This window comes from Jaculus jaculus, chromosome 16 (assembly GCF_020740685.1).
Source record: "Jaculus jaculus isolate mJacJac1 chromosome 16, mJacJac1.mat.Y.cur, whole genome shotgun sequence".
NCBI classification, from domain to species: domain Eukaryota; kingdom Metazoa; phylum Chordata; class Mammalia; order Rodentia; family Dipodidae; genus Jaculus; species Jaculus jaculus.
Genome location: NC_059117.1, coordinates 42,253,247 through 42,281,029, shown reverse-complemented (window position 1 = coordinate 42,281,029; position 27,783 = coordinate 42,253,247). Strand labels below are relative to the sequence as shown.

The 27,783-nt window shown below is 41.6% G+C and overlaps 1 protein-coding gene across 1 annotated transcript in view; it reads right to left on the bottom strand.

Annotated features, from left to right (window-relative positions):
* Window positions 1-27,783, bottom strand: part of Chn2 (chimerin 2) — a 298,944-nt gene that overhangs the window by 113,061 nt on the left and 158,100 nt on the right. The window contains exons 4-6 of the mRNA XM_004652770.3: window positions 6,866-6,897; window positions 2,471-2,584; window positions 953-1,238 (exon numbers count right to left, since the gene is read on the bottom strand). Coding sequence (XP_004652827.2) covers window positions 953-1,238; window positions 2,471-2,584; window positions 6,866-6,897 — 432 coding nt within the window. The remainder of the gene's footprint in view (window positions 1-952; window positions 1,239-2,470; window positions 2,585-6,865; window positions 6,898-27,783) is intronic.

Genomic DNA, 27,783 nt, shown 5'->3' with positions numbered 1-27,783 from the left:
CACTGAAGTACACTTAAAACTTACCCACCACGGCTCAGGGAATTTTGTGGAAGAAGGGGTGGAAAGATTGTAAGACTTACAGGTTGAGACATCATGCTCAGAGGCATCCCCTCCCCTCAATATAACTGACTACTGCTCCCACAACACATAACCCACAACACCATGGGACCTGCAACCCTATGAAGGAGCATCCCCAATGTATGGGGGCAGGGACGAGGGAAAAGAGGGTGCCAACACATAATGTATCTATATGAGACATCTTGTTAATAATAATAATAACAAATAAATGGGCTGAAAATATGCTCAGTGGTTAAGGCACTTGCCTACAAAGACTAACAACCCTGGTTCAATTTCCCAATACCCACATAAAGGCTGATGCACAGAGTAGTATATGCATCTGGAGTTCATCTGCAGTACCCAGAGTCCCTGCTGCACCCATTCTCTCCCTCCCTCTCTCTTCAAACCAAGAAATAGTAACATATATATGCAAAGGATTAATCCATATTAGACCACATTCAGTACACAATTGTCCCTGGCTCATGTATAATGACCTCGCCCCAGGACAGGCAAATACAAATGGTATGCATTTGGCTAGCTAGGTGGAACTCAAGATGGAGCCAGCCAAGCCTCAAATGGTAAGTTAAAACACGTTACTGCTTTTGTTCATCATTAAACAGTAGTGGAGCTTTGTTTTTACTTTCAAACTACCAATAAGCTCACAGGTGGTTAAGCTGTAGCTCTTACTGTATTGGGTTTGGGAAAATAATCACACATTTCTGGGTCTTGGATGGCTCATGTGTCGCTCATGTGGTGGTTGAACTTTAAGAGTTCTAAGGTTCCCTTCTGGTTTTCCAATCTAGAGTTGACTGGACGGGGACGAAACTCCTCATCTATCGCTAACAATTAACAGGAACTAAAACTAGGGGCCCGCTTCATGACGCACGCCACTCACCTTTTCCACTGGTGTGTGTCCCTCATTGGTGACGCTCGCCTTCCTTGACTCGTTTTTAGACCTGCTCAGCCTCCTGGACACTTTTTCTCTGAGTAGAGTGGCATATCCAATGTGTTCATAGATAGGGTTTGTTGTCATTTTTGAAATGTATTCAGCAGCTTTTGTTTCTATGTACAGCGTTATCAAGCCATCTGTCACCAGATCGTGAATAGATTCGAATCTCTTCTCACCCACAAAGTGTTTCCCATCATGGAAGAGCCGGTAGTTTAAAGTCTGGTTTCCAAACCTGCCCATCAGAGAATGAGGGGTCACAGCAGTGTGAGGATAAATGTCAGGAACAGTAAAGGCAGCTGTGAGCACATACTGCATACCAGGCACAGGGCTGAGTACTTGACATTGAATCAACCTTTTCAACAGCTACAGTGTCATTATCCCAGTCTTACATAGAGGCAATTGAGGCAAGAAGAGCTGCGTGGGGGGGGGGGCTGCTGGAGATTACATGACTGGAAGGAGGTCAAGATAGTCATTTGGGGTCATTTGATCACTCAGGTAATTGGGCTGTACTACTCTCTTGTAAAAGTCCAAGCAAGCTCACCTGCTACTGTCCCTGGCTAGCCCTGCTTGGTACTCCTGGGACTGCCAGCTGCTGCAGGGCACTGGAAAGTCATACCTAGCTAGCTGGTAGCTTTTGAAAAGCTTCATCATTATATCATTTGTCATTTAAGATATGTTGTAGATGCCCCAAGGTCGTTGTATGGAGGGGGCATGCTGAATGCCTACCCTTTGTGGGTAGCCTGGGAAGCCTTCCCCCTGCTCCCGTTCTTTCTATAGACAGCTCCGTATGTGACCTTCTTCTGGTGATTCTGATATTGGGTCGCCTCTCCCAACCCTCATCAGATTGTGACGAGAAGCACGTGGCATAACATGTTGAATCCAGGCACGGAAGTGCTGCAGCACAGACACTGCCCTCTGCCATCGCTGCATTCAGAACACACAGTTCCCACTATTTCCACCGTTATAACACCCAGTTCCCCACAGGAAAGAAGTGCCTCAGTGGGAAGGCGTTGGTAAAAAGCTCAAGAGATCCCTGCTGCACTGGCTTGTCGGTATGCCGCACAGGGTTTGCTGTGATGGGTCTGGGGTGAGGGAGATCCCTGGGAAGCTCTCTGAATCGTGTGCTATGTGTCTGTAAACTGCTGCTCACCTGCAGTATCCGTGACTAAGGGCAGATGTGTGTGGCCTCTGGTATGCTGCTGGCGCTTGGGAAACAGTGTGAGAATACAAAGAAAACTGAGAGGGAGGGAGTCTCCATAGGTGCTGAGTTTCTGTTTGGGATGATGAGAATGTTCTGGAGCTTGACAGTAGAGATGGTTACACAGAACTGATGATATACTTAATGTCATTGTCTTGTACACTTAAAGTGGTAGAAATTTTATGTTATATAGATTTTAGTGCAGTTTTTAACAATGGAAAAACCATAAAACCACTTACGCAAACAGTGAGTGAAACTTTGCTCACCTTAGAGCCAGTGTGTAACATCCTGGCTGCCGCTGGCTTTCTCGAAGGATGTAGGCTCCCTCCACACCTCCAAGGAGCTCATCAGCCTGCTCGCGGGAGATGATCCCGTGGAACCTGGGGGAAACAAGGCCATCACCACTCTGCATAGACCCTGTACAAATGAGATACTACAGTAGCTAAGCTTCAGACAGTGGTGATATTGGCTGGCATCCACAGGCCCCTGCCACCTGCGTGAGAGGGCTGTGCCCATGGCATATGTGAAGCACCCTGAGCATGTCCCCAAACAGGTAAGCACTCAAGTGGCAAGCTGAGGAAGAACACCCAGTCCTTGCAGCTTTTTGCTATTGTCTTGGTTCTGGAGATGAAAATGAAAACTGAAACAAAAGCCAGGTTAGGGTTCCTTTCCAAACCATGGAGAATAACAAAAGAGAAATCACCAATTTAGTTTTCAGCTGCACCAGTGAGAACTATGTATTATCCTGATCGCAGATGAACACTTATTGATCCGCAGCTTGCCTGCTTCAGGTGCAGGCCCTTGTTAATTTCAGAGGTGCATGCTCTAGAAAGAACAGGCTGCAATTCACATTCTTTTAGTCCTTCACATTTTCAGAATAATTGATTAGGGATGCATTTGGAAAAGGGGCCTGTTTTTCTATTTTAATGGTAATGTTTGTCTTCTTTTTCTGTCATAACTCACATGGGACTAGAAAGCATGGCCTAGTTTCAGGCTGGGCCAAGGACTGCATTGATCTCCTGGAGATAGTTGTTTGAGGCCTACAGCATGGGCAAGGTGAGAGGAGGAAGACAGGTGGTGTTTTTGTTGTTGTTGTTCTTGAGGCAAGCACAATAGACTACCTTTTTTTTTTTTTTGGTTTACTTTTATTTATTTATTTGAGAGTGACAGACATAGAAAGAGGCAGAGAGAGAGAGAGAGAGAGAGAGAGAGAGAGAGAGAGAGAGAGAGAGAATGAATGGGCATGCCAGGGCTTCCAGCCACTGCAGACGAATTCTAGATGTGTGCGCCCCATTGTGCATCTGGCTAACGTGGGTCCTTGACCGGGGTCCTTAGGCTTCACAGGCAAGTGCATAACCGCTAAGCCATCTCTCCAGCCCCAGACTACCTTTTAATGTGAGAGTGAGTGAGAGAATTGGCATATCACGGCCTCCAGCCACTGCAATTGAACTCTAGATTCATGTGCCACCTTGTGCACATAAGCAACCTTGCGTTCTTGCATTACTATGCGTCTGACTTATATGGGACCTAGAGAGTTGAACATTCATCATTAGGCTTAGCAGGCAAGTGTCTTAGCCGGTAAGTCATCTTTCCAGCTCAGGTGGTGGTTTTAAACAAAGATGGAGGCTCACAGTCTCACTGGAGATTTGGTTACCTGGATGTTTCAGAGAAAGGGGATGGGTGCCCATGGGCCTTAAGCTTCTGGAAGTAGGATCAATACTTCTGTCTAGGGTTACCAAGTCTTAGAAAACCTTGGGGAATAAATCAGACAAGTAATTTTTTAAGCAAATAAAATATCTATCGTTTTGGAAGCGGGAGAGAGGAAAGTGCAGTCAGATGGACAAGTATTTCTCCCCAGGAAGGCAAAGCAAAGATTAGGTTAGAGGACAAATGAAGCCAGGGCATATTTTGGAGGAATAAAAGTCATAATTCAAAATATCTCCAAAATCTCCATCTTTTTAGTTTGTGTGTGTGTGTGTGCGCGCACACGTGGAAATCAAAGAAGAACTTTGAAGTGTTTGTACTCCACCATCTGTGAGACAGGCTCTCTTGCCACTACAAATGAACTTCCAGACTGGCAATGGTCATCAGACTATGTGAGCTTCAGATTCTCTGACTCTGTCCCACATTTTCGTAAATGAGTTGGAATCACGGATGCATATACCACTTTGCATTGGTAGGCTTTGCAAAGAAGCACTTTTCTTCATGGAGCTATCTCCCCATCCCCTAATTTTCTTTTGATCTTTTTGAATTGCCCAATTTTCTATCTTTTAAACATAGACCTTCCAGGGCTGGAGAGATGGCTTAGCGGTTAAGGTGCATGCCTGCGAAGCCTAAGGACCTTGGTTCGATTCTCCAGATCCCATGTAAGCCAGATGCGCATGGTGGACCATGTATAATGGGAAGAAGCTATAGTTCTGTGATCCAAACTGGTGTTGGTCTCAGGCAGCACTAGCTTGGGGGAAAGGGACTTCATGCGGTCTCCAGGGTTTGGATATAAATCACACTGAGGATACGTGTGCTAAGCCCTAATAGAAGCCTCCTACATACAAGGGTACCAAAGCCTCCCCTGAGGAGGTTATGCTGGCAGGCCTGGGAGAACCTCATCAGAATCACTGGGTCTAAGTGGGCTCTGCACAGTGTACATGAAAGTAGACCTTGCAGGATGTTTATGGGGAGCCTGGAACATCGGAGTTTGGCACTTTGATTGTGAGCAAGGCCATGGGACCCTGAAGATCTTGGCATGAACTGGGACTGGGGCTGACTTTAGCAAAGAGACCTGAGGGCAGCCTTGTACATGTTTGTGGATGGGGTGATGGGGAACAGAACTTTGGGAATAAAAAGCAGAGGACATGGGAAAGTGTCCCACATACGTCAAAAAAGTACAAAGTTCGTGCCAGAGGTGTTGAAGAATGAGATGCCCAGAACATGCCTGCCGTTGGGCCACAGCAGGGCAGAAGTGAGCACTGTGGGACAGGACAAGACACACAAGTGAGCAAAGGAACCTTACATCCTAGCCACGCTCACTCCTGCTAAAGCAGGTGACAAAGAGGATGAGGAGTGCTCAAACAGGCGGGAAATGCAAGAGCAGCTAAATTCTAACTCTGCTGAGCTGGCCAGGTAGTGAGTGCAAAGAATCAAGTTCAATTACTCAAAAGTAGGAGATGACAATTTTATGTAGCTGAAGACACAGCCTGTGGCTTATGATCCTTTTTATGCATGGCTTTAAAAGTCAACATGGCTGTGAGAAAGGGAAAGAGGTAACAATGGCTCTCTTGTGGGGACAGGCAAGCCATGAGTGTTCTCTACCATCTATTTTCCTATGTATTTCTTTTTCCCAAGGTATCTAAATAGGATCTGTTTACAGTGGGAATACTTAAAGTTTAAATGTTGAAAAACACAGAAGAAGCAAAAATTTAAATTTAAATAAAAAAGTAAATGTTCTCTTTCCCTAGAGATCTTCACTACACTCATCACAGATTGGAAGATGAGATCTAAAAGGTTATTCAATTTAACTCTTATGCAAACAAGAAAATACACAGTAAGTAAAGGACATTTTAGAAATCATGTACAAAAGTATAACTAGTTGCTTCTTTTGTTTTCTCTTTTCTTAATTTTTGTGCTACTTGCAAGCAAACTTCAAGTGAGTATATTGAAAAAGGAAATTATGCTACAATATGGATTAGATGTTAGGGACCTAGGGGTAGATAAAAGAGGCAGCCTTAATTCCTGGGCAAGTAACTAGACTAGCTGGCTGAATTGCCAAAGCCTGACAAGGAAGGTTCTGGAATGTACCTGTGGCAATTAGCAAGGACCACTGGGCGGAGACCCTTGCACAAGACATGAATCACCAAGACAAAGCTCTGCTGGGTATGGGAATAAAAGGAAATGGCCCAAGATCTGCCAGGAGAGTTAAGGAGGTAGACCTGAGAGAGAATTTGCCTTATAATATACCTCCAGGTGGGCCTTGGGAAGAATGACTTATGCCTTCCTTCTCCCTTTGACAGTCCACCAACTCTGTCTATAATGTGCTTTTCACATCAGTTTTAGATTGAAAATAACTCTTATGGTCATGCAGATTTGTTTTTCAGTAGGTTCCTGAGAAAGTGAAATGAAATTTCAGTTGGAATTAAATGTAAACTGGGTTAGGGGTAATGATGGTTTTAAGGCCATTTGGCTAATATATCCACATCAGGAGAAATCACCATTTGGGTTTTATGAGTCTGAAAGGAAACATGTTTCTCTTCTTGACCACTGCATTTATGAGGTAAATGAGTCAGGAATACAACTGTAGTGTATGGTCTTTGACACCCCCAATGTTTGTATTGTATCAATGTAAACCATGAAATCAAATACCAATAGAGAGTTCAATTATAAAATGCTTCCTTACACTGCAAATACTTGCCAGGCCCTTAGAAACTGCTTTTGTGGAGAGAATTGCAGAAGGAAACTTTCCCTCCTACCTTAACGGAAACCAAGCACCTGCGTGTTGTAAAGAGAATTCAACACAAAAGAGTCTGATTGCACTTATTATTAAACTCTAACACAATGGACATGTGATAAAGATCATCTATTAGAGAATTTTTAATATTTAATATTTAAATGACATAGAAAGTGACTACTTATTAAATTATTATAACAAAGAATAGAATAATACATACTCTCTTCCATAATATTTTGGTCTGTTCTCCACCTATATTAAAGAGAAGAAAAATATTAATAATGCAACTGAATTCCAAGAAGTAGGTAACAATACTACTCAAGTAAAAAGAGCTAACTAGAGCCTCTGTCATAATCTTATTATAGATTTAATTCTGTAATCAGAGATCCATGAACTTTGGAGTTAGTTAACACATTCTCTTTTGGTAGGAAAGATCTAGAATTATTATATTTCTCTACTCTGTAAGCTTATTTCCTTATTTCCTTAACCCCAATCACCCAGTGAAAGAATTTTCAGAGGAAAAAAAAAAAGTAATGTTTTTTTTAATAGTAAGGAATTTATCAAGATATTTTAAGCCTCATTATAAAGGATAAGACCAATGCCTCTGGCATGAATAAAACATAGGCATTGATTTCAATCTTCATCTATTTGTTCTGTTATTTACTTAAAAAAAGATGTGCACCTGGATTATAAAATAAATCAGGCTTACTGTGGCCTATTTCTAAAGGTTGATATTCTAACATTATTGTTTTAAACAAACGGCAAACAATGGGCTGCAAGTTCTTTGACACCAGAGATGTAGGACGGAGGACAAGATCTATAACACTAACAATCATGCTCAGTCTATACAGGCTTTTTCATCACTCCTTTAGCCTTGGGATTATCATACCAGATGTTGGCCACACATATGACAGATAAGTCATTTTTTTTCTAGAACTTTGCTTTCTGATGTGTATGGCATTAGAGTTGCTCAGAAATTAGCATTAATTCTCATATTCAGCTTTCCTTCTTCTACTCTCAAAATATAGCTGAGCCATGCAATGTTAGGAATTTTGCTGATGGTTACACACATGGCAGCAAGTGTACTCACTGGTGTAGGAGGCCAGCCTCACAGTTGTTCACAGTCAAATAGAGTTTCCTCAACAGGGTTTACCGATAAGCACAGTGCTGGGATTTTAAGGCAGACAGTTTGGTAGCCTGCCTCCAGCTTCCAAAGCACACAGGGGACCTTGCACAGATACCAGGGTGCTATGGACTAGGCATAGAGCTCAGAAAGATAAAATAAGATCTCTAAAGACCACCTCCCAATTCTACCTAGGACAACCTTAGGTGTAAAATACACCTGGAAACCACTCAACTAAAAGAGCACTCCTAACTCCTCACTTGAAAGTACGAACCCTGCTCTGTCTTTGTGGAGGAAGCTTTAAACGTTACCTTAATTAACTAAAGGACCAAGCGTGTGAAAAGGCCCTGCTAGCTGATGCCCTTTCTATTATTGTTGCTCTACATGCTGACAAGCTTTGTCATGTGAACTGAACTTTTTTTTTCACTTACATCATTCTACTTAGCTATCAAAGTTCTTGCTTATTTTGATGACACTGTTGATATTTGATCACAACACCAATGTGTCATAGCATCCTTTTAAGACGAGAAAAGTGAATGGACAAAGGCAATTTAGAATGACACATCTCTTCCCACTCTTGGAGTTATTAATATTCCTAAATTTAAAATGATTCTTTTTATAAGACCAATTTTTCTACCCTATCTGTTTGGCCACGTCCTAACACAAGTTGATAAAATCTGATATAGATTCCCACATGGTTATCTATCCTCCCAGTTATCCCCTAAAAGAAGACTAGTTAATCTGCCTTCTCAAGTGAATAGCATGGCAGAGAGAGTCAACTGCTAACCACATAATTGACTCTTAACTACAACAGCTGCTTTCAGTGCATTCACCGGTCATGCAAACATACAGCACACCTAATAGGCTCAGGGCTCTGGGTTTAGCCTGTCACTCCTCATGTAGCAGTGACCTTGCGGGTGCACAGAGGACATAGCCATGAAGATCGTAGCCAGTGGGAAACACGTAAGAGGGAATCTAACAAGGACTATAAAATAGGGAAATAAATGTTAATGGTGCTTTGAGGTGTACCACACAGGATCCTGCCTACAGAAGACTTTGATCCAAATGTGGACACTTATATGTATGATACCACTAAAAAATAAAACAAAACCGCTGACTCACAAGGGGTACCGTGAACATGGGATAGGGATAGGGAAAAGGCCTTAAATATTGGTGAAAGCATATGGTAGAATATTACTCCTCCTTTATCTGAAACTCAAACACTGTAAGCCATCCTGCCTTTCTTTTCCATTTAGCAAGTCTACACAGGAGGAGAGAGAAGTAGGAAATCAAAAAGGGCAAAGACAAAGTGATACTTGGCCCCCGACCCCTATCCTTGCTGGTCATGGTGGCTCTGATGGTCATCTCATCCAATCTCTTATCCTTTTGTTGTTTCTGTTGCTCTGGCAATAAATATCATTGTCCTTGCTAAGGTTAAAAAGAGAGACTGACTCTGATTTTGAAAAATCTTCATTTCATAAAATATTTAAGAACTATTTTACTTATTATTTGAGAAAGAGATTAGGGAGGTCAATAGAGAGAATGGGCATGTCAGGGCCTCCAGACACTACAAACAAAACTCCAGACACATGTGCCACCTTGTGCATCTGGCTTATGTGGGTCCTGGGGAATCAAACCTGGGTCCTTAGGCTTCATAGGCAGATTTTGATTTCCACTTGACAGTACAGGAACCAGAGATAATGATTGGGAGTTGATGTATTTTTTTTTTATCAAGTCCCCACCCTGAGATAATTATAAAGCATGTGCCAAAATGAGAATCACTATCATCTAGAAATATATATATATGTGAAAGCATATGCCTGTAATCTTATCATTGATGGAGGCTGAGGTTGGACAGCTAAGACTTTGGAGCCAGTCTGGGATATATGCTGATGAGTACTGGGGTAGTCTACATAGCAAGACCCTGCCTAACAGTCTCTCCACAACTACCCCTCTCTGTTTGGAGAATGAAGTCAATAAATGTTTCAGTCAGCAAGAATGACTCATTCTGAGTGGTCAAACCAGGAAGTACACTCAAGCCGGGCTGGGGCAGGATCACAAGATAAGATACGAGTTTCACAGTGGCTTGTTCTATGGGTGCTTCAGAGGAGCAATGAGACCTGATAAAGTACAGCTTCCCAAGATGACAGATGGAAACAGAGCATGCCCTTATGGGGTACAGTTGGCTGGCCCTCCAGATCCTTCTGTTTCATATGCATACATTCAACCCATGGAAATGGAAATTAAAAAAAAAATCAAGAAACTTTAAAAACACAAGACTTCAATCGGCTAGCTACATGTCAAGCCCTATGCTATATGCACATGGATGAAGTGACTAGCAGGCATTAGATTAGGTGCTATATATAAGTGATTTGGCTATGGTATGAGCCATATTAAGGATGGGCCTTTGTTATATGCAAATACTATACTGTTTTATCTGAAAGACTTGAGAAAGTGGATTTTGGAATTTAGGGGGCATTTCTACAACCAATACCCCTAGACTGACTTTTTATGTTAAAATATGATTTATTTCATGACTTTGTAGTCTCATTATAAGTAAATTTCTAGCATTGCTGTCTACTGAAGATGGCTTGGGTCCTGTTCAGTTCTGTTCATACCATCAGTATGCTGTGCTCTCACGCATCTGAACCCAGTGCAAACGTGGCAGCATGCAGCCTACGGTCTCTTCGTCCCATGTGCATCCTATGCTCCAACCACATGGAATCGCCTGCCATTCTATAAATGTGCTCCCTCCAGTGTGCCTGTCATTTTCATATGCTTTTTTTTTTCTTCTAAGGTCCTGATTAATTTTCAGAACATAACGATCACATGAAGGCAAGGGAACAAGCCCTGGACATCATCGGCTTTGCTGTGTGAGTCCAGACCTGAAAGATCTTGAGCAAGTGACTAATTTCTCTAAACCTTCTTTACTTTTTTTTAAAATTTATTTTTGTTTATTTTTACTTATTTATTTGAGAGTGACAGAGAGAGAAAGAGGCAGAGAGAGAGGTGGGGAGGAGAGTGGGCATGCCAGGGCTTCCAGCCACTGCAAAAGAACTCCAGAAGTGTGTGCCCCCTTGTGCATCTGGCTAAAGTGGGTTCTGGGGAATTGAGCCTTGAACTGGGGTTCTTAGGCTTCACAGGCAAGCGTTTAACCACTAAGCCATCTCTCCAGGCCTCTGCACCTTATTTTCTTTACCTCTGAAGTAGAAGTGATAATACAAGTGCCTTCCTCATATGTTTGCTGTGACAGTTAAAGCATGGAGCACTTGTACCAGTGCCTGCAACACAGAGCTCCTCATTGCATTCTAACTATTACTATGGGGACCCAGAAGTCTCTCCTACGCTGAAGGAAGAGCCCAGTGGATTCTTTGCTCTGTCTTAGAGTATATCTTCCTTTTTCTATTTCATGGGATGTAAAATATTTGCTTGTCAGTTTCATCTCTGACTGCTCTGTGAAGATTTTGTTTTGTTTTTGAGAAAGGGTTTTCCTGCATTGCACAGGCTGATCTCAAACTCCTTGGACTTAAAGAGATCTTCCCACCTCAGGCTCCCAAATGCTGGTCCTATGGGTGTGTACCACAGTGGCCAGTTTTGTATGTACTTTCTGAAACATCAGTTTCTTCATCTTCATAGCATTGTCTGGGTTTTCTGCATGTCTGGCACAGAGTATGTAGAGACACCCCTTGTGATCTGAATCACTTGCAGGCCTGCAAAGTGAGTGAGGAAGCAGAAGCCTAACTTCCACTGTACATGAAAAAAATCATTTTAGAACACCCTAAAAAAATCAACACTGCTGAATGCTCCCAAGCAACTACCTAAGAATATAATAAGAATTTCTTGCTTAACAAAAGGCAATTAGGGACAAATTTCCTCATAGGTTAACATTCCATGGAGCAGTCCATAGCTGACTAGAGCAGGAGTTTCATTATCTCTCTCAATGAGCATGAACCGTAAGAAAAATGTGCAGTGAAACACTTGTCAATGATCTGAAAGCTCCTCCCTAAGTGGGTCAGAGTGGGGAGTGCCCTCAGGTGTGCTGAGGGTTACCAAATACTGGTTCATGGGAAAGGGGGATAATCGTTCTGTATGTTTAGGCTGAGCCAATTAGGACATCATTGAGATCTGAGAGGAAACAGCCTGGCCTCAGTGTCATAGGAACCAGTGCTTTCAGGACCAGCAGCCTTGCCCTCACCATCACCACGGAACTTGAACCTGCACCTCAGAGATGGTTCACAAAATGCTTAAAAAGTCAGCCAAAAAGCTGCTGTGCACCTGACAACTTGGTAAGGGGATTTTGAACTGAATATTTTGGCTAGAACTTCTGGTAAGTTGTAGCAGATATTCAGAAAGTGAGAGCTCACCAAAGGAGCTCTCTGCTCATTAAAAGTTTGCAGAATGAAGACTGGAGAGATTGCTTAGTGGATAAGATGCTTGCCTGAGAAGTCTAAGGACTCATATTCAACTCTTCAGATCCCATGTAAGCCAGACACACAATGCGATGCAAGCACACAAGGTTGCATATGCGTACAAAGTAGTGCATGTGGCTGGAGTTCGACTGTAGGGGCTGGAGGTCCTGGTGCACCAATTCTCTCTCTGTCTCTTTCATAAACCAAAAACCAAAATGTTGGCAGAATGAGGCAATGTATCTGGGTGTAGAAACCCGCTCATTGTCAACCCAACCGCTCTGTGATAATAGGTAGATTGTTAAACATCTTTGAAAGTTATTTTCTTCAAGTTTCAAAAATCTTGGTACTATAAAAATATGCTATACTATTGAGGCTATTTCAGAGATTACGTTAGATACTGTCTATAAAATACCATGAGACTTGGAACACTATGGCAATAGTTTGACATTACTGATACTCTGAGGCAGGACTGATGTGTATGTTTCTCACTTAAGTCCTCCAGTAATATAATAAGGTAAGTGAGGGCTATTTTACAGACAGTCATTATATAGCTCACTGGAGGTCACAGAGCTAGTAAGCATCTGAGCATGGGAAGAGCACCTTTGATCACTGGGCCTCACTGCTTCTCCAGCAGAGACAAGTCAGTGTTAATGCCCATACTGGCTCTCAAAACTCTTCACTCTAGTCAAATATTGCATTATCAAAATGACTTTGGATGAGCACCTTCAAATCTTTCTAATGATCCACATTCAATAATGAATTAGTTAATGAGAATGCTAGATAAATTTGCCTAGATGCCCTGATAATTTAGATCTCTCACATCTTTTCCTATGATTTAGAGTTATATTTATCTTAAACTACCTGTTTGATTCCCTAACTTACTCTGCTAATTTTAAGGAAGACATCCTATTTTGCAAAGCTTGAAAGAACATTTGGTGACAGCTGCTCAGTGAGAGGCAGGAGGCATAATCCTTAAATGAGTTTGCTTTATCATCAGATTATCATTGCCTAGATAAACACAAGTTCTTTTATTTCCAACACAAAGACACTGAAAGAATATTGTGAGTCCTCTGTAAACAAGGTTTCCAATTATTGAAAAAACAAAGCTTGTATAATCCTTCAGCAGCTGGTATATGGTAAGTTTTTACTTGACAGAAATAATTAAAAAACCCAATTTAGCAACCTCTTCCATGGGCAGCCAGACTGCTGGCATCTCTGAGATGCAGATCAAGTATAGGAAAAGAGGCCTTTGATGGGGAGGGAGTTGTAATTGTGATATTATATACAAAATAATAAATACAGGTAATTCCTTTCTAATTAGAAACCAAACATCTCTATTGAAAAGGAGAGAAAGAAAATGCAAGTCCAAAAATTTACATTTTTGTAGTTAAAGTGCCTCATACAGGATAAAACTGAGAAAACATCAAAATCTCCCATTTCTTCTGGGACCTAAAGGCTTATTTCCCCCACATGGCATTACTTGAACACTTCCAGAACCGTAACTGAGCATTGGGAAGTCAGTTCCTTCATGTCGGGATCGAAATGTGCTGTAAGATCTATGGTGCAGACTTTCTGTAACAGATCCATTACACAGTCATCAGTGGTTCTGCTGAGCTGTGAATGCAGAGAATGACCTAAGATGTAAACAGTCTGTGAATGAGGAGATGTACACAGACGATTAACTGAGGGTGCTCAGGGCCAAATCAGTCCCCATTTATTTCATTTACTTTTCACCTTCAATTTTTCTCCCTAGATTTCCCAGGAATTTGCTGTAGAAGTCAGTGATACTTTTTACAGAAAATAAAAGACCTTTCTCTAGACCAGCAGTTCCTAATTATGAAGGTAGGAAGCCCTACCCTCACATAGCCCAGGAACACCTACCAAAGGCTGGAAGGATAGAGATGGTTCTGAGGGTGATGACTCTGGGTGTGGGGTGGGAAGTGCATTAGCAATAGCTATTAAGTACCTGGTAGGTAGAGTCTGGGATACTGCTCAACATTCTATAATACATCTCCCCCAAAATATCAGTAGTGAGAAACACTGCTTTAGGATAAAAGAACTTGGAGCCCAGCATGGTGGTGCATGCTTTTAATCCCAGCACTTGGGAGGCAGAGTTAGGAGGATGTCCATGAGTTTGAGGCCACCCTTAGACTACATAGTGAATTCCAGGTCCACCTGACCTGCAGCGAGAAAGAGTAAAAGAACTTGGCACATGGATAGTCTCAAAAAAGTTATAAACATTTTTAAAACCAAGACACAAATAAGCAACAAATACTTTACATGTAGAAAGTAGAATGGAGTAAAAAGAAGGTAACAGGAAATAGTTATTAATTCTATAATTTATTTTTATTTTATATTATTGCATCATTTTGAGAGGGAGAGAATTGGTATGTTAGGGCCTCCAGCCAATGCAAACAAACTCAGATGCATGTGTCACCTTGTACATCTGGCTTATGTGGGGTACTGGGGAATCGAACCTGGGTTCTCTGGCTTCATAAGCAAGTGCCTTAACTGCTAAGCCATCCCATCAGCCCTTTAAGTTTTGTTTTAAATATTTTATCTTTTTATTTGGGAGAGCGAAATATAGAGAGATTAATGGGGAAATGCTTATTTTTGATATAAAAATCATCTGTAATGGTATTTTAAGGAAGGGACCATAGTTGTAAAATACCTCCAACAAATCAACAAAATAGCTCGGTGAATAGAAAATCGAGCAGAGTATAATGTTAACAAGATTGGTAACAGAATCTACTCCATGCCTAGAAAGATGTGAATAATAAAAATATTAACGGAAATATTCAAGTTATTTTTTGGGAGTAGCCAACTGCATTATGCACACATGAAAATTGCTATGTAAATCCTTCACTGCTGAGGGGCTCCATGCCTCACTGCCTATGGCTTTCAACTCTGCTCTGGTCGCGTGCCAGGGAACAGAGCCTCTACCACTCATAGCCCCCTGAGCACAGATCACACTGGCTAAAGCATTGTCTGAATGTCTGTCCACAATGGACAGTCATTCAGCCCTGACTTCCTAGGCTTCACTAGAAAAGCAACTGTAAAAAGTATACAGCTACATTCAAATTACTGATGTTATACAGATTTGAGAAGCAACAGAAGGGCAAGTCCATCCAGACACCCTCATACATGGGGTGTGTGCTCCTGGTTCCGGTCAGACTTAGTGGCCCTGACCCAGAGCTTTCTCGAGGGCAGTGCTGGGAGAAGCAGAAGAGATGCAATAGACAATGCCCTTCACTGTGGGTGTTCTTACAACAAGTAGGCCATGTACTGATTGTGACTCCCATTTTGCTGATGAACAGAGGAAGGTCTGCAAGGTTATATAACTTCAAGGTCACAAAACGTCATGGAAACAACATCCACCCCAGGAGCTGCTGGGTACTGAGACGCTCAAGCGCATGATTTCATCTACACCAAGCAGAAGGGAAAATGTTCAAAGGCCAACAGAAAATGTATTCGTAGAGAACACTGATTCTGTTATGATAGATTGAGCTTCAAGTTATTTAAGTTCTAGGGCATGTTTATTCTGGGGACATGGGCAATTTGACAGTTACAAGAAAATCTTCTCACCATATCTGATGGCTCAGCCATCTCTCAACAGCTTCTCAGGGATCATGTACCTATTGCCTAAGCTGGTCCTTGTCATCTAGATTCCTTCCTCTTCCATTCCCATTTCAGGGTGTCAGTCTTCCCTTGGTACCTATCTCTTAGATGCTCTTGAAATGGCTTAATTTATGTCCATGTCTATTTACCCAAACCTATGGACTACCTAGGGTACATTTCTCAGATGCTGTTCACTGTTTTTGAGACAGGATCTCTCAGTGGCCTGGAACTTTCCATGTAGGGTAGACTAGCTGGCCAGTTAGCTCCAGGGATCAGTCTATCTCTGCCTCCCTGGCACTAGGATTATAAGTATGTACCACCACAAGCTCCACCACATCCCTTTCTTTAATGTAGGTTCTAATGACTGATTTACCTCCCTATCCCACACTGTGCTCTTTCTGAAGTTCTTTTTATTTTCTTTTTCTTTTTCTTGTATTAGTTTGTTCCCCTAGGCCTTCCTGGCAAAAATCTAACTGGTTTTAAAGATAAGAATTCAAACGCCATCATCTTGGGGAGTCCTGTAGTGGGTATCACTAGCAATCTTTGATTTTTTTTTAAAATTTTTATTAACATTTTCCATGATTATAAAAAAAAAATCCCATGGTAATACCCTCCCACCCCCCACACTTTCCCCTTTGAAATTCCATTCTCCATCATATTACCTCCCCATCTCAATTATTGTACTTAGATATATACAATACCAACCTATTAAGTACCCTCTTCCCTTCCTTTCTCTTCCCTTTATATCTCCTTTTTAACTTACTGGCCTCTGCTACTAAGTATTTTCCTTCTCACGCAGAAGCCCAATCATCTGTAGCTAGGATCCACATATGAGGGAGAACATATGGCGCTTGGCTTTCTGGGCCTGGGTTACCTCACTTAGTATAATCCTTTCCAGATCCATCCATTTTTATGCAAATTTCATAACTTAATTTTTCTTTAGCGCTAAGTAGAACTCCATTGTGTAAATGTGCCACATCTTCATTATCCACTCATCAGTTGAGTGACATCTAGGCTGGTTCCATTTCCCAGCTATTATAAATGGAGCAGCAATAAACATGGTTGAGTATGTACTTCTTTTTTTTTAAAATATTTTTTATTTATTTATTTGAGAGCAACAGACACAGAGAGAAAGACAGATAGAGGGAGAGAGAGAGAGAATGGGCGCGCCAGGGCTTCCAGCCTCTGCAAACGAACTCCAGACGCGTGCGCCCCCTTGTGCATCTGGCTAACGTGGGACCTGGGGAACCGAGCCTCGAACCGGGGTCCTTAGGCTTCACAGGCAAGCGCTTAACCGCTAAGCCATCTCTCCAGCCCGAGTATGTACTTCTAAGGAAATGTGATGAGTCCTTTGGATATATGCCTAGGAGTGCTATAGCTGGGTCATATGGTAGATCAATCTTTAGCTGTTTTAGGAACCTCCACACTGATTTCCACAATGGCTGGACCAGATTGCATTCCCACCAGCAGTGTAGAAGGGTTCCTCTTTTTCCACATCCCAACCAACATTTATGATCATTTGTTTTCATGATGGTGTCCAATCTGACAGGAGTGAGATAGAATCTCAATGTAGTTTTAATCTGCATTTCTCTGATGACTAGTGACATAGAACATTTTTTTAGATGCTTATATGCCATTCGTATTTCTTCCTTTGAGAATGCTCTATTTAGCTCCATAGCCCATTTTTTGATTGGCTTGTTTGATTCCTTATTATTTAACTTTTTGAGTTCTTTGTATATCCTAGATATTAATCCTCTATCAGATATATAGCTGGCGAAGATTTTTTCCCATTCTGTAGGTTGCCTCTTTGCTTTTTTCACTGTGTCCTTTGCAGTGCAAAATCTTTGTAATTTCATGAGGTCCCAGTGGTTAATCTGTGGTTTTATTGCCTGAGAAATTGAGGTTGTATTCAGAAAGTCTTTGCCAAGACCAGTATGTTGAAGGGTTTCCCCTACTTTTTCCTCTAGCAGTTACAGAGGCCATCTTTGATTTTGATTCTTGTTCTTTTCTGAAATTCATGGAAGGCAGAGTGAGGGCCATGACAACCATACTGTGATAGGTTGTTGTCCTTCATGAGCTATGAGCGTGAGCTTGTTGAGGGAAGGGCTCCTGTGTGATGATCTCTGTTGGTCGTCTCCCACATGCACATCCTTCACAGAGCTTGGTATGATGGAAGGCACAGACTGACAGAAAGGCAGGCCTGCTTAATTCCCTGAGATTCCTTTCCGGGTCTAGTTGGAATGAAGGTGTTCATGGAAAGATTGTGGCTAAGACCTTGATGCTTTGTGCCTTTAAGGCATAAAATAAAGCCTGTTCTCACCCCAGAATTTTCCGTTTTCAGAGTGAAGACTGATATGTGTCCACTGATATGTGGATCAAGGTCCCATAAATCCTCCAGACAAAGGAGTGAATGTTTAAACCATTGCAAGCCACTCAGCTGTTCTGCCTCTGGAATTTGAGCTGTTAAGTGTTTGCTCAGATGTATGGTATGCCTACCAGCAATAATCACCGAGTCATTAACAACCTGCTATGAACCAGGTGTTGTTCTAAGAATTCTCCTCACACTCATTTGATCCTCATGACTTCACACTAGGTAAGATTTATTATACTCAATTAGAAGTGAGTCAGATTAAAGCAGGTAGAAGCAAAGTCTAAAAACAGGCTGTAATACTTGGAGCTCTGACCCTAACCACCACACTCTACTTCCCTGATATGCCTCCGTCCTGTACTAGGGCCCTCTTGAGATGTTCTACATCCTAGAGCCTTTGATCAGCTTTTCTTTCCATCGAGGAACTTTTCTACCATCTCTCTCTCCCCCTATACTGTTTTTGGTGCCAAATTTACTCAGAATGGTTTCTATTACTCATAGTAGAACCCAAAATAATACTTGCCATGAACTTAAATCTCCAGGACTGCAGCAAATATGTCACAAGGTTCATTGAGTGCCACGGGTGACTCTGACTTGCACCTAGCACTGGAGATCCCACTTTGGGGAGCAGCTCCAAAATGTGAGAGAACAAACACCTGCTGAGAATCTTGGGGCAACCTCCCAGGACCTCTGCATGGATCTTCTAAAATATGTTTTTATGGGGCTGGACAGATTGCTTAGTGGTTAAGGCACTTCCTGTGAAGCCTAAGGACCCAAGTTTTGATTCCTCAGAGCGTGCATAAGCCAGATTCACATGGTGGAACATGCATGTGGAGTTCCTTTGCAGTGGCTAGAGGCCCTAGTACACCCCTTGTCTCTCTCTCTCAATAAATAAATGTTTTTATTAACATATATTAATTATACACAGTAGTAAGTTTAATAATGGCATTCTCCTACATATACACAATATATTTGGATCACATTAACCCCCACGACCCTCTCTGGTCCCACATGGATCTTGATCTACTCTAAGTAGCTTCCAGGAACACCAAACCCTTAGCTATGGATGACAGCCTCTAGCTCATCTCCCCAGAGCTCATTTTAACCCATTCTACCTTGCAACGCCTTCCCTGGAGCTGTCACTATAGATCCATCAGATCCATCATTGGCTCCTCGCTTTCATCAGCCTGTCTTGTTCGAACAACCTGACTGGCAACTGCTCTGGCTCTGACCTGCTGCTCTCTTGGCTGGACCTTTGTGTTCCTCTTGACATCTTAAAGCCACAGCGCTAGAATAGCTGTTTCCTCCGATCAAGCCAAATCACATGGTGGTTGCACTAGCCAGACTGCCTGCCTGGCCTCCCACCAGGGCAGTGAGACCAAATATAGGTTGACCTGTCTATCATTTTGATATTTCCTACAAATACATATCTTACTTCAAAAGAAAAGAAATCTTATTAAAGGAAATGAAAATCCAGGATTTAATCATGGCCAGAAATGTTATCTTAATATCTGACCTTATGTTCCTTTTGCTTAAAAATATGATTCTTCCCTTTCTTGAGTTTTTAGTGAAAATTGGAACTGGGACTGTTCTCTAGAGAATAAGGATCACAGATGAAAAGCCATCTTGTGCCACCTGATTGCCTGTTCCTCCTCAAACTAAATAATCCTTGTTCTCTTGACCTTTTCTATTAGTCTTCACTTTCTGACGCGTAATTCATCTTCATTATTCTCCGCTGTGCTCTTTTTAAATTCTTCACGTACCTCTTAAGCTCAAAGAGCTTGGAGTACCCAATAGAATCGAATCAAATCAAGAGAAAAAGTACTGCTACTGCTAAATTTCAATGGGGGAAAGATTAGGTGCATATACTCATTTAATTCTTCTCTCATGCTAGTAAGTTCTTTCCTTCAAAGTTTAATGGTATCTGGGTTAAGTGGTACTATATATACTTTGGAAAAAAAGCAAAGAACATTCTACTTTGCACTTTCACACTGATGATTAAAATTTAATATCCTAGAGAATAATAAAGGAGGAAGAACTAGGGATATGATAAAAATGAAAACCTTGTCTAGGGAGTGTTAATCCATTACATCAATCATAGTCACCTATGGAGGAAGCTTGGATAGGTACCTAAAATTTTAATATTGAAAACTGAGCATTCATGTTGCTAGATAATAATGGTGCCATAAAAATCCAGAAAGCTTCACTCTAGTACTGAAATAAAGGTATCTAATATGGAATGTTTAAAGCATGTACCAGCCCCAGAATGATTCCCCATAAGGTAATAAGTAAAAGAGGGACAGGACCTTATTAATGTCTGCCCATGATCCTGGCCATTTCTTTTCCTATACATTGTCCACATTACAGATTCCTAGGCATTGCTTGTGGCTCCCAGCAACTAGAACTGTGGGACTATCTCCCATTTGCCAGAATTGTGTACCCCAGAGAACGTCGTTCTTTCTCAGATCCACTCCTAATACATGTTCTAACTTTTTGATGCAAGATTGGTGGTCAGCGAAATTTTGTGGCTAGAGCTAGAAAATAAATAGATTTAGTCATTGAGGACCACATTGTCTCTGTCTCAAGGAATCAGCTCATTTGGAAACAAAGATGCTTTGCTATGTTCTAATTAGACTTTATTACGAAAACCGTCAGCAGGCTAGAGTTTACCATTGTCTCCCCTTGACTGACATATATGGAAGTCCATTCTTAATAAACAAGGTTCACAATATCTTATACTTAGCTTATTACACAGGCTCCTTGGGCCTTTCTAAAGCTGGGTGAAGTTTTCTATTTGTGTATCTGTCTTTTGATTCACTGCATGAATTAGAAGGAATCACCGGTTTTTAAGATATGTTATGCTGATGCCAAGTTTTAAAAAAATCACAATGAACTAAAATAGAAAATGCTTAAATTATATTTTGAAGCAACTGCAACTACCTCATCCCTGAATTGGGAGGCATTGGCAAAATGGCATTAAGCCTGGTCTTTGGGAGTCCATGGAACCCTGAGGACCATGACAGAGCAAAGCCACATCCAGGGAAGTGTAATTATAGACTTGGTAGAAATAGCCAGGGAGACACAGGAACAATTCACCATACAATCAATGTGTAATTACCTAGCAGGACACAAGGTGCTGGATGGCAACCAATATACCTTTATTGGACTGTTCCTAAGCTATTTAATTTCCTCCCACAGTAGATAGGGAAATGACACTGGCTATGTAAATAAGGAGGAAGGAAGAGATAGCATCACTGAAGCAAAGCTGGCTGTTCTGTCCAACAAGGCAGAGAGATACGATGTACTTAGAACTGATGTCAAGCAAGATTTGATTTGTTAAAGGGCACAGCTGAAAGCAACTGATTACCAATGGCTCAGGCAACACTTGCCTGCAGATTACAGGGGAATGGGAGACTGAGGCAAGGAGAGTATCAACTATAAACTGGTGTTTATTAGTAAACTAGTTGCCGAAACTCCCACAATGAAGTCTAAGCACACTAATGGTGAACTGAATGAAGAAGGTAGTATTTTACAAAATACTATTCAAAGTATTCCTGGCACAATAATAATAAATGTATAAGTTTTATTAGTACACAGGTTCTCTCCAAACAGGAAGAAATCTAACAAGGATGTTTCATGCAGCAGTCATAGATAAGGAAAATATGTAAAACACCCAAAAGAGCTCCACCTCATAACCTAATATATCAAATATGTATAAACATGAGTAGAAATAATCTCATGAGACATGAATTTGAATAGTTTTTCAAATAGTAGTACAATCAAAATCAGTGGTGTAATATCAAAAAACAGGTGGAGACAGAAGATCAGGTAAGCCAGGCACCAATCATACCCTTACAAGGATTCATATTTGGTGTCTGCAACATAAGAAAGTATGGGAAAGTTAGACATAGCAAAGAAGAAAGGCAAAAATATTTTCAAAGTGTATAAAAAGCATCTAGCAGAAAGTACATCTGGCAGGAACAGAGAACAGGCTTGACATGTGCTTTGAACTTGATGAGGAGTCTAGCACAGAGATGTGCCAACAGCACAAAGAGGTGATGATATCTTGATTCCTTTCTCCTGGGAACATAGGGAGGGTATGCAGTTGAAAGTGGAGCAAAGCAAGAACAGTCTTCCGAATGGTGGTCTTCACACTTGAGCAAGCAGGACTCTTGCAGAGCTTGCTAAAGCATGGGCACTTGGGCTCCTTCCCCAGGTCCTGATCCAGCAAGTCTGGGTTGGGCCACACAATATGCATTTCTGGAATGTTTCCAGATAAGCCCATTCCTGGAAGTGAACTATCAGAGTGGGAATGTGGTCTTTTCCTGTAGGGCACAGCATACTATTAGCCTGGTGCTCACGGCACTATGCATGATGTTCTCACTACTATGATAAGCAAATAATTATTTGCACTATCCATAGTTCGCTGATGGAAAATAATGTCAAGATTAAAACTTAGTTTTTAAGGAGAGTAATGCTTGGTTAGCTAGGCTACATTCCCCTTGGAGATAAGGCTCTTTGGGGAGCCTTTGGCAAGTGGCCTTTGTCAGCATTACTTCTCAGTTATAGTTTAACCAGGGGAGCAAAATCCTGAAGCATGTCTTTAAAACCCCAGCACTGCCCCAGCTGACTTCTTTCTGGGGAGCCCCAATTGTCAGGGGAGACCAAACTCACTACCTATGGTATGACGTAAGAGCAGCTGCTGTGCATGTGGGGAAGAACATTTGCTTCCTGGCTGATTGTTGTCTTCACATAGTTTCTCTGTTATAGTAGGACAGGTGATTTATCAACAACAGAATGTATTTGGCACATGCTTCTGGAAGCTGGGACGTCCAAGAACAGAGCCCAGGACATTCATCTTGCATCACAACATGGCAGAAGGTCAAGAGAGCATGCATAAGACAGAGATCAAAATTGGTTTGACTCATCCTTTCCATGTGATAACTCCCTCCAGAGAGCATTAATCCATTCATTCGGATGTGTCCATCCCACTGCTTAATTATCCTGCTTCTCAGCATTGTTGTAGCTGGAGGAATCACTCAGACCTTAGCCTAAGGTTTGTCTTTCAAAGGGCAAACCTTCCTTATTCTTTGCATCTCAGTGTGGGTCACCCCACTGCCACTCCATGAAGAGGAGATGGAAATTGGTTTTAGCTCTCCCAGGCTATAGGAGGGTGACAGGGCATATGCTATAATACATGATGCTATCAGTGATCTTTTGTTTACCCCTCACAGTGAACCACACAGCACTCCAGTGTGATTATATAAACAGTGAATACACAGATCTATGTTAAGACTGTAAGACATGAAAATCACCTGGTGAGAGTAAATAATTTTCTTAGAAAACTGCCTTTGTCAGTTGCTGTGTAAGCTCTCCTTCATTTTCCTTGATCCACTTTCACCTCAACTGATGCTTTAGCAACTGTGCTGTTCCTTGCTGACTTTCCTCAGTCCTTTCTGCTTCCCTGAGAGCTGAACCCCTGGACTCTATAGCAGCTGGGCGTCCAAGTGCAGTCCCACCACTATTGAGTTCACATTTGAGGTACCTTCATGTCTTCCACATGCACATCTGCAAGTCTGTGTTAGTGCAGAAGTCCAAAGTATTCCAAAGGGAATATATTCTTCTTGTTGAAGGGGAGTGTACATTTAGGTTAATCAAAACATTTGTCAATAAAGGGCTGGAGCAATTGCTCAATGTTTGAGGCCCTTGCCTTCAAAGCCTAACAACCTGAATTCAATTCCCCAGTACCCATGTAAGCCAAAAGCACAAAGTGACACATGCATCTGGAGATCTGGAGTTCATTTACAGTTCTTAGAGGTCCTGGGTGTACCCATCCAAACTCATTCACTCTCTGTCTCTGTCTTTCTTTGTCTGTACTTAAAAATAAATTAATATTTAAAAATATTTGTCAATAAAATTTTTGTTTAAAACTAAAATATAAAATGATGAAGCAAAAATTATCTGGTTTCATTTTTAGGATGAATTGATTATTCTTTGTCTAACATTGGCTTACTGAAATGTGGCCTTCCTTACCTGCTATAGCAAACCTAAAACCAAAGAATGACGAAACATCAAGTAAAAATGTTGACTGTTTAGTGAGTAAGATGATAGCCTGCTAGGAAAAATGATGGGCAAAGCCCTTAGTTCTTGGCTGTGTTAATAGTAAGAGACCAGTGAGTAGTGTGAGAATAAAAATAATGGAAATATTTATTCCTAGAGAACAAATTGTTTTCTGATACCTGCACATACAGCCAATTAAAGGGAAATGAGATTGATTTATGTTTGTGGCTTATAAAATCAATCTCACTTTAGAGACACTCCTTTTCCCATGTCTGCAATCTCTACTTTCCCATATCACCAAAAGGACTTTGTTTAAAAACACTTATTTTGGAGCTGGAGTGATGACTTAGTAACAAGGCACTTGCCTGCAAAGCCTAAGGACTCATTTTCAACTCTTCAGGTCCAACATAAACAAGACGCACAAGGTTACATAAGCATGCAAGATCGGTCGCCCATGAGCACAAGGTGGCACATGCATCTTGAGTTTGACTGAAGTAGCTGGAGGTCCTGGCATGCCAATTTCTCTCTCTCTTTTCCATAAAAAATGCAAAAAAAAAAAAAAAAAAACCAACCCATCTTTTTCAATGACTTAAAGATGAAAAGGGAGAGATAAAAGTGGAGTAACAGAAAACCCTTTTGCGTTTTCTTGAAATCTGTGATTAAAAATATATTGAGCCAGTTGAGAAAGATTTGCCCAATCTTTAAGGCTTGTTAACATTTCCCAGGGTGGCCTGAGACAAGACACATGCCTAGGGCCATGATCTTAGGAAGTTTAAATGTGACCAATGAAAACTTTAAAAGACATGATACAGATGCAAAAAGGCTTCAAAAAGCTGTTAAAAAAAAAAAAAGAAAGAAAAAGTTGAAATGGGTAGATACTTAGAAACAACAAAAACAAGAGACTATTCTGCAGGTGAGGGAAGAGGCATTTATGTGGTGTTTAAAGAAGGAGCACACTTCCCTGGCAGGTAAAGGAAGGCAGGGAGGTGGGACAGCAACTGAAGCCTGGCTTTCGTCTCCTGTGCTCCAGCCAACCTCCAGCAGTCAGGAGAACACAGCAACCTCATCAACCTCAGCTCTAGGACCCACTTTACTTCACAGAGATAGTTTACTTGAGTACATTTGTCTATAATAAGCAAGAGGGAAAAGAAGCTGCCTGGAGTGGAGAACCATTTGACATGGGAGGTTGTCATCTTAGTTCCCTTTTTTGGAGTTGAATTTTATAATCTCGTATTTTCTGCAGCAGTTTCAAAGAAGAAAAACGACGCTGAACCATTTACAGTCACAGAAGACTTTCTACTTATTTGGTGTATTGCTTAGGTAATTCCAGTGGAATTTGACTTTAAATTAGTCATGCAAGTAAATCTTGACATTTGGGCCCTTTGAAAAGACCAAAAAGAAACTTGAACTATTCCAGGAAGAAATACTAGTCTGTGTGTAAGTAAGCACCTTCACAAGTGCCAGAAGCCCTAATAACAGTGTCCAGAAAACCTAGTATGCTATTAGCAGCAGTGTGAGGATTCTGAATTCCCTACGTTAGTGGTCTCTCCTTGTCTTCACGATTTTCTCTGTATTTACGAATTATCCTGGTGCTTGGTTGTGCTTACTGCCAGGGTTAGACTTGTGATGAGGACTGACAATCTCTGGACTATATGTTCTTCTGGGGAGAGACTCACAAGACATGTTTGGAAATCATGTTAGAGAGTATACAAAGTACAGTGGCCCCACCCTACCATATCAGTCACCCACAGAAAATGTTACATGGAAAATTCCAGAAATAATTGGTAAGTTTAGAACAACTTGTATTACAGTATATTGTTAAAATTGTTTTGTTTTATTATTATTTTTGCTAATCTCTTACTAGACCTAATGCATGAATGAATAATTACCATAAGTAAATAGAACATATGTAAGGTTCAGTGCTATTGGATATTTTAGACATTCACCAGGATGTCTTGAAATGTATCTCTGTGGATAAGAGGGAATACTAGGGCTGGAGAGATGGCTTAGCGGTTAGGCGCTTGCCTGTGAAGCCTAAGGACCCCGGTTCGAGGCTTGGTTCCCCAGGTCCCACGTTAGCCAGATGCACAAGGGGGCGCACGCGTCTGGAGTTCGTTTGCAGAGGCTGGAAGCCCTGGCGCGCCCATTCTCTCTCTCTCCCTCTATCTGTCTTTCTCTCTGTGTCTGTCGCTCTCAAATAAATAAATAAATAATTTAAAAAAAAAGAAAGTACTATAAGCTCATTCAGTAGACTAGGCTGGCTGGTGAGTGTCACAGACCTCCTGTATTGACCAGCTTGAACCTGTGGAAGTCAAGCTGGCACTTGCACAAAATGGAAGAAGGAATGAGGGCAGCAAAGCCCAGATTTCTGCAAATATTACAATATGTGAAGCAGGCATGGGTCTCTTTGGGACATAGGTTTGAGAAGCCTGAGAGCCATCCACCTGCAGAGGCCATGTAGACAGATGGATGGAGGTGTTGGGAGCTCAGGGGAGAGGTCTTTGCTAAAACAAATTTGGGAGTCAGTATTCTGGACAGTTCCTGGCAGACCACCCATGCATATACTTGGTAATTAATAAATGCTTATGAAGTAACTGATTGATAATTGATGAAAAGGGCAAGTGAGATATTGCATCTTGGAAGAAGCTTTGAATCTCTTGGCAAGGAGCATTCAGGAAATGCCTGTAGAGTACCAGGTGCTGAGGTGGCTCAGTAAATATTAATTTACAGTGATGAATCTCAAGAAACCAATGAACTGTTGTTTCCGTGGCTGACCCTGCCTGGTTAAATTGGTGCCAGAGCCATTGTTCAGCTGCTTGTACCTTCTGTTCCTTGGCCTCTGGGTCTCTTTTCCTGGTGGTTTGATTTCTGACCTGGGCATTTTGCTCTGTTCTTTGTTATTCTTTACCCTCACATTGAGGGAATACTTTCATCACTCTTACTGTCCCGGAAGTGACTCAAATCTGGCTTTCTATGGCTTTCTGAATCTGCCTTTACACATATTTGTTGAGCACCTTTCATATGTCATAAGACATGCTTCAAGCTTGACATAGTTGTAGCAACCCTGCAAAATAGATGTTTACCCTGGGTTTGGCTGTCATCTCCCTGGAAGACAAATGGTTGACTCCAGGTCAGATGGCAAGAAATTTGTAGAGCAAGAAGACAAGTCCAGGTTGATTTTGCAACTAGCTGGGGTTAGCTAGGACTTTGGATTTTGCCTTTGGAGTCAGCCTTTGTCCATGTCTCACCTAGCTCCCCAGTGGAGTCCATTAGGTAGCTGGCATCTCGGGCTTGCCATCTGTTATCAAGTCCGGCTGGCCTGAAGCTTTAGCCCATAGCAACACTGTTTCTTCCTCTCTTTGATACTGCAGATTTCACTTGGCATTCTAATGTGGCTCTTGATCCTGTAAACCTGAGGATTGTACTCTTAAAGGTTCACAGACCAGGAAGGGATGAATCATTATCAGAGACACACACACACACACACACACACACACACACACACACACACAGAGAGAGAGAGAGAGAGAGAGAGAGAGAGAGGGAGAGAGAAGAGTGAG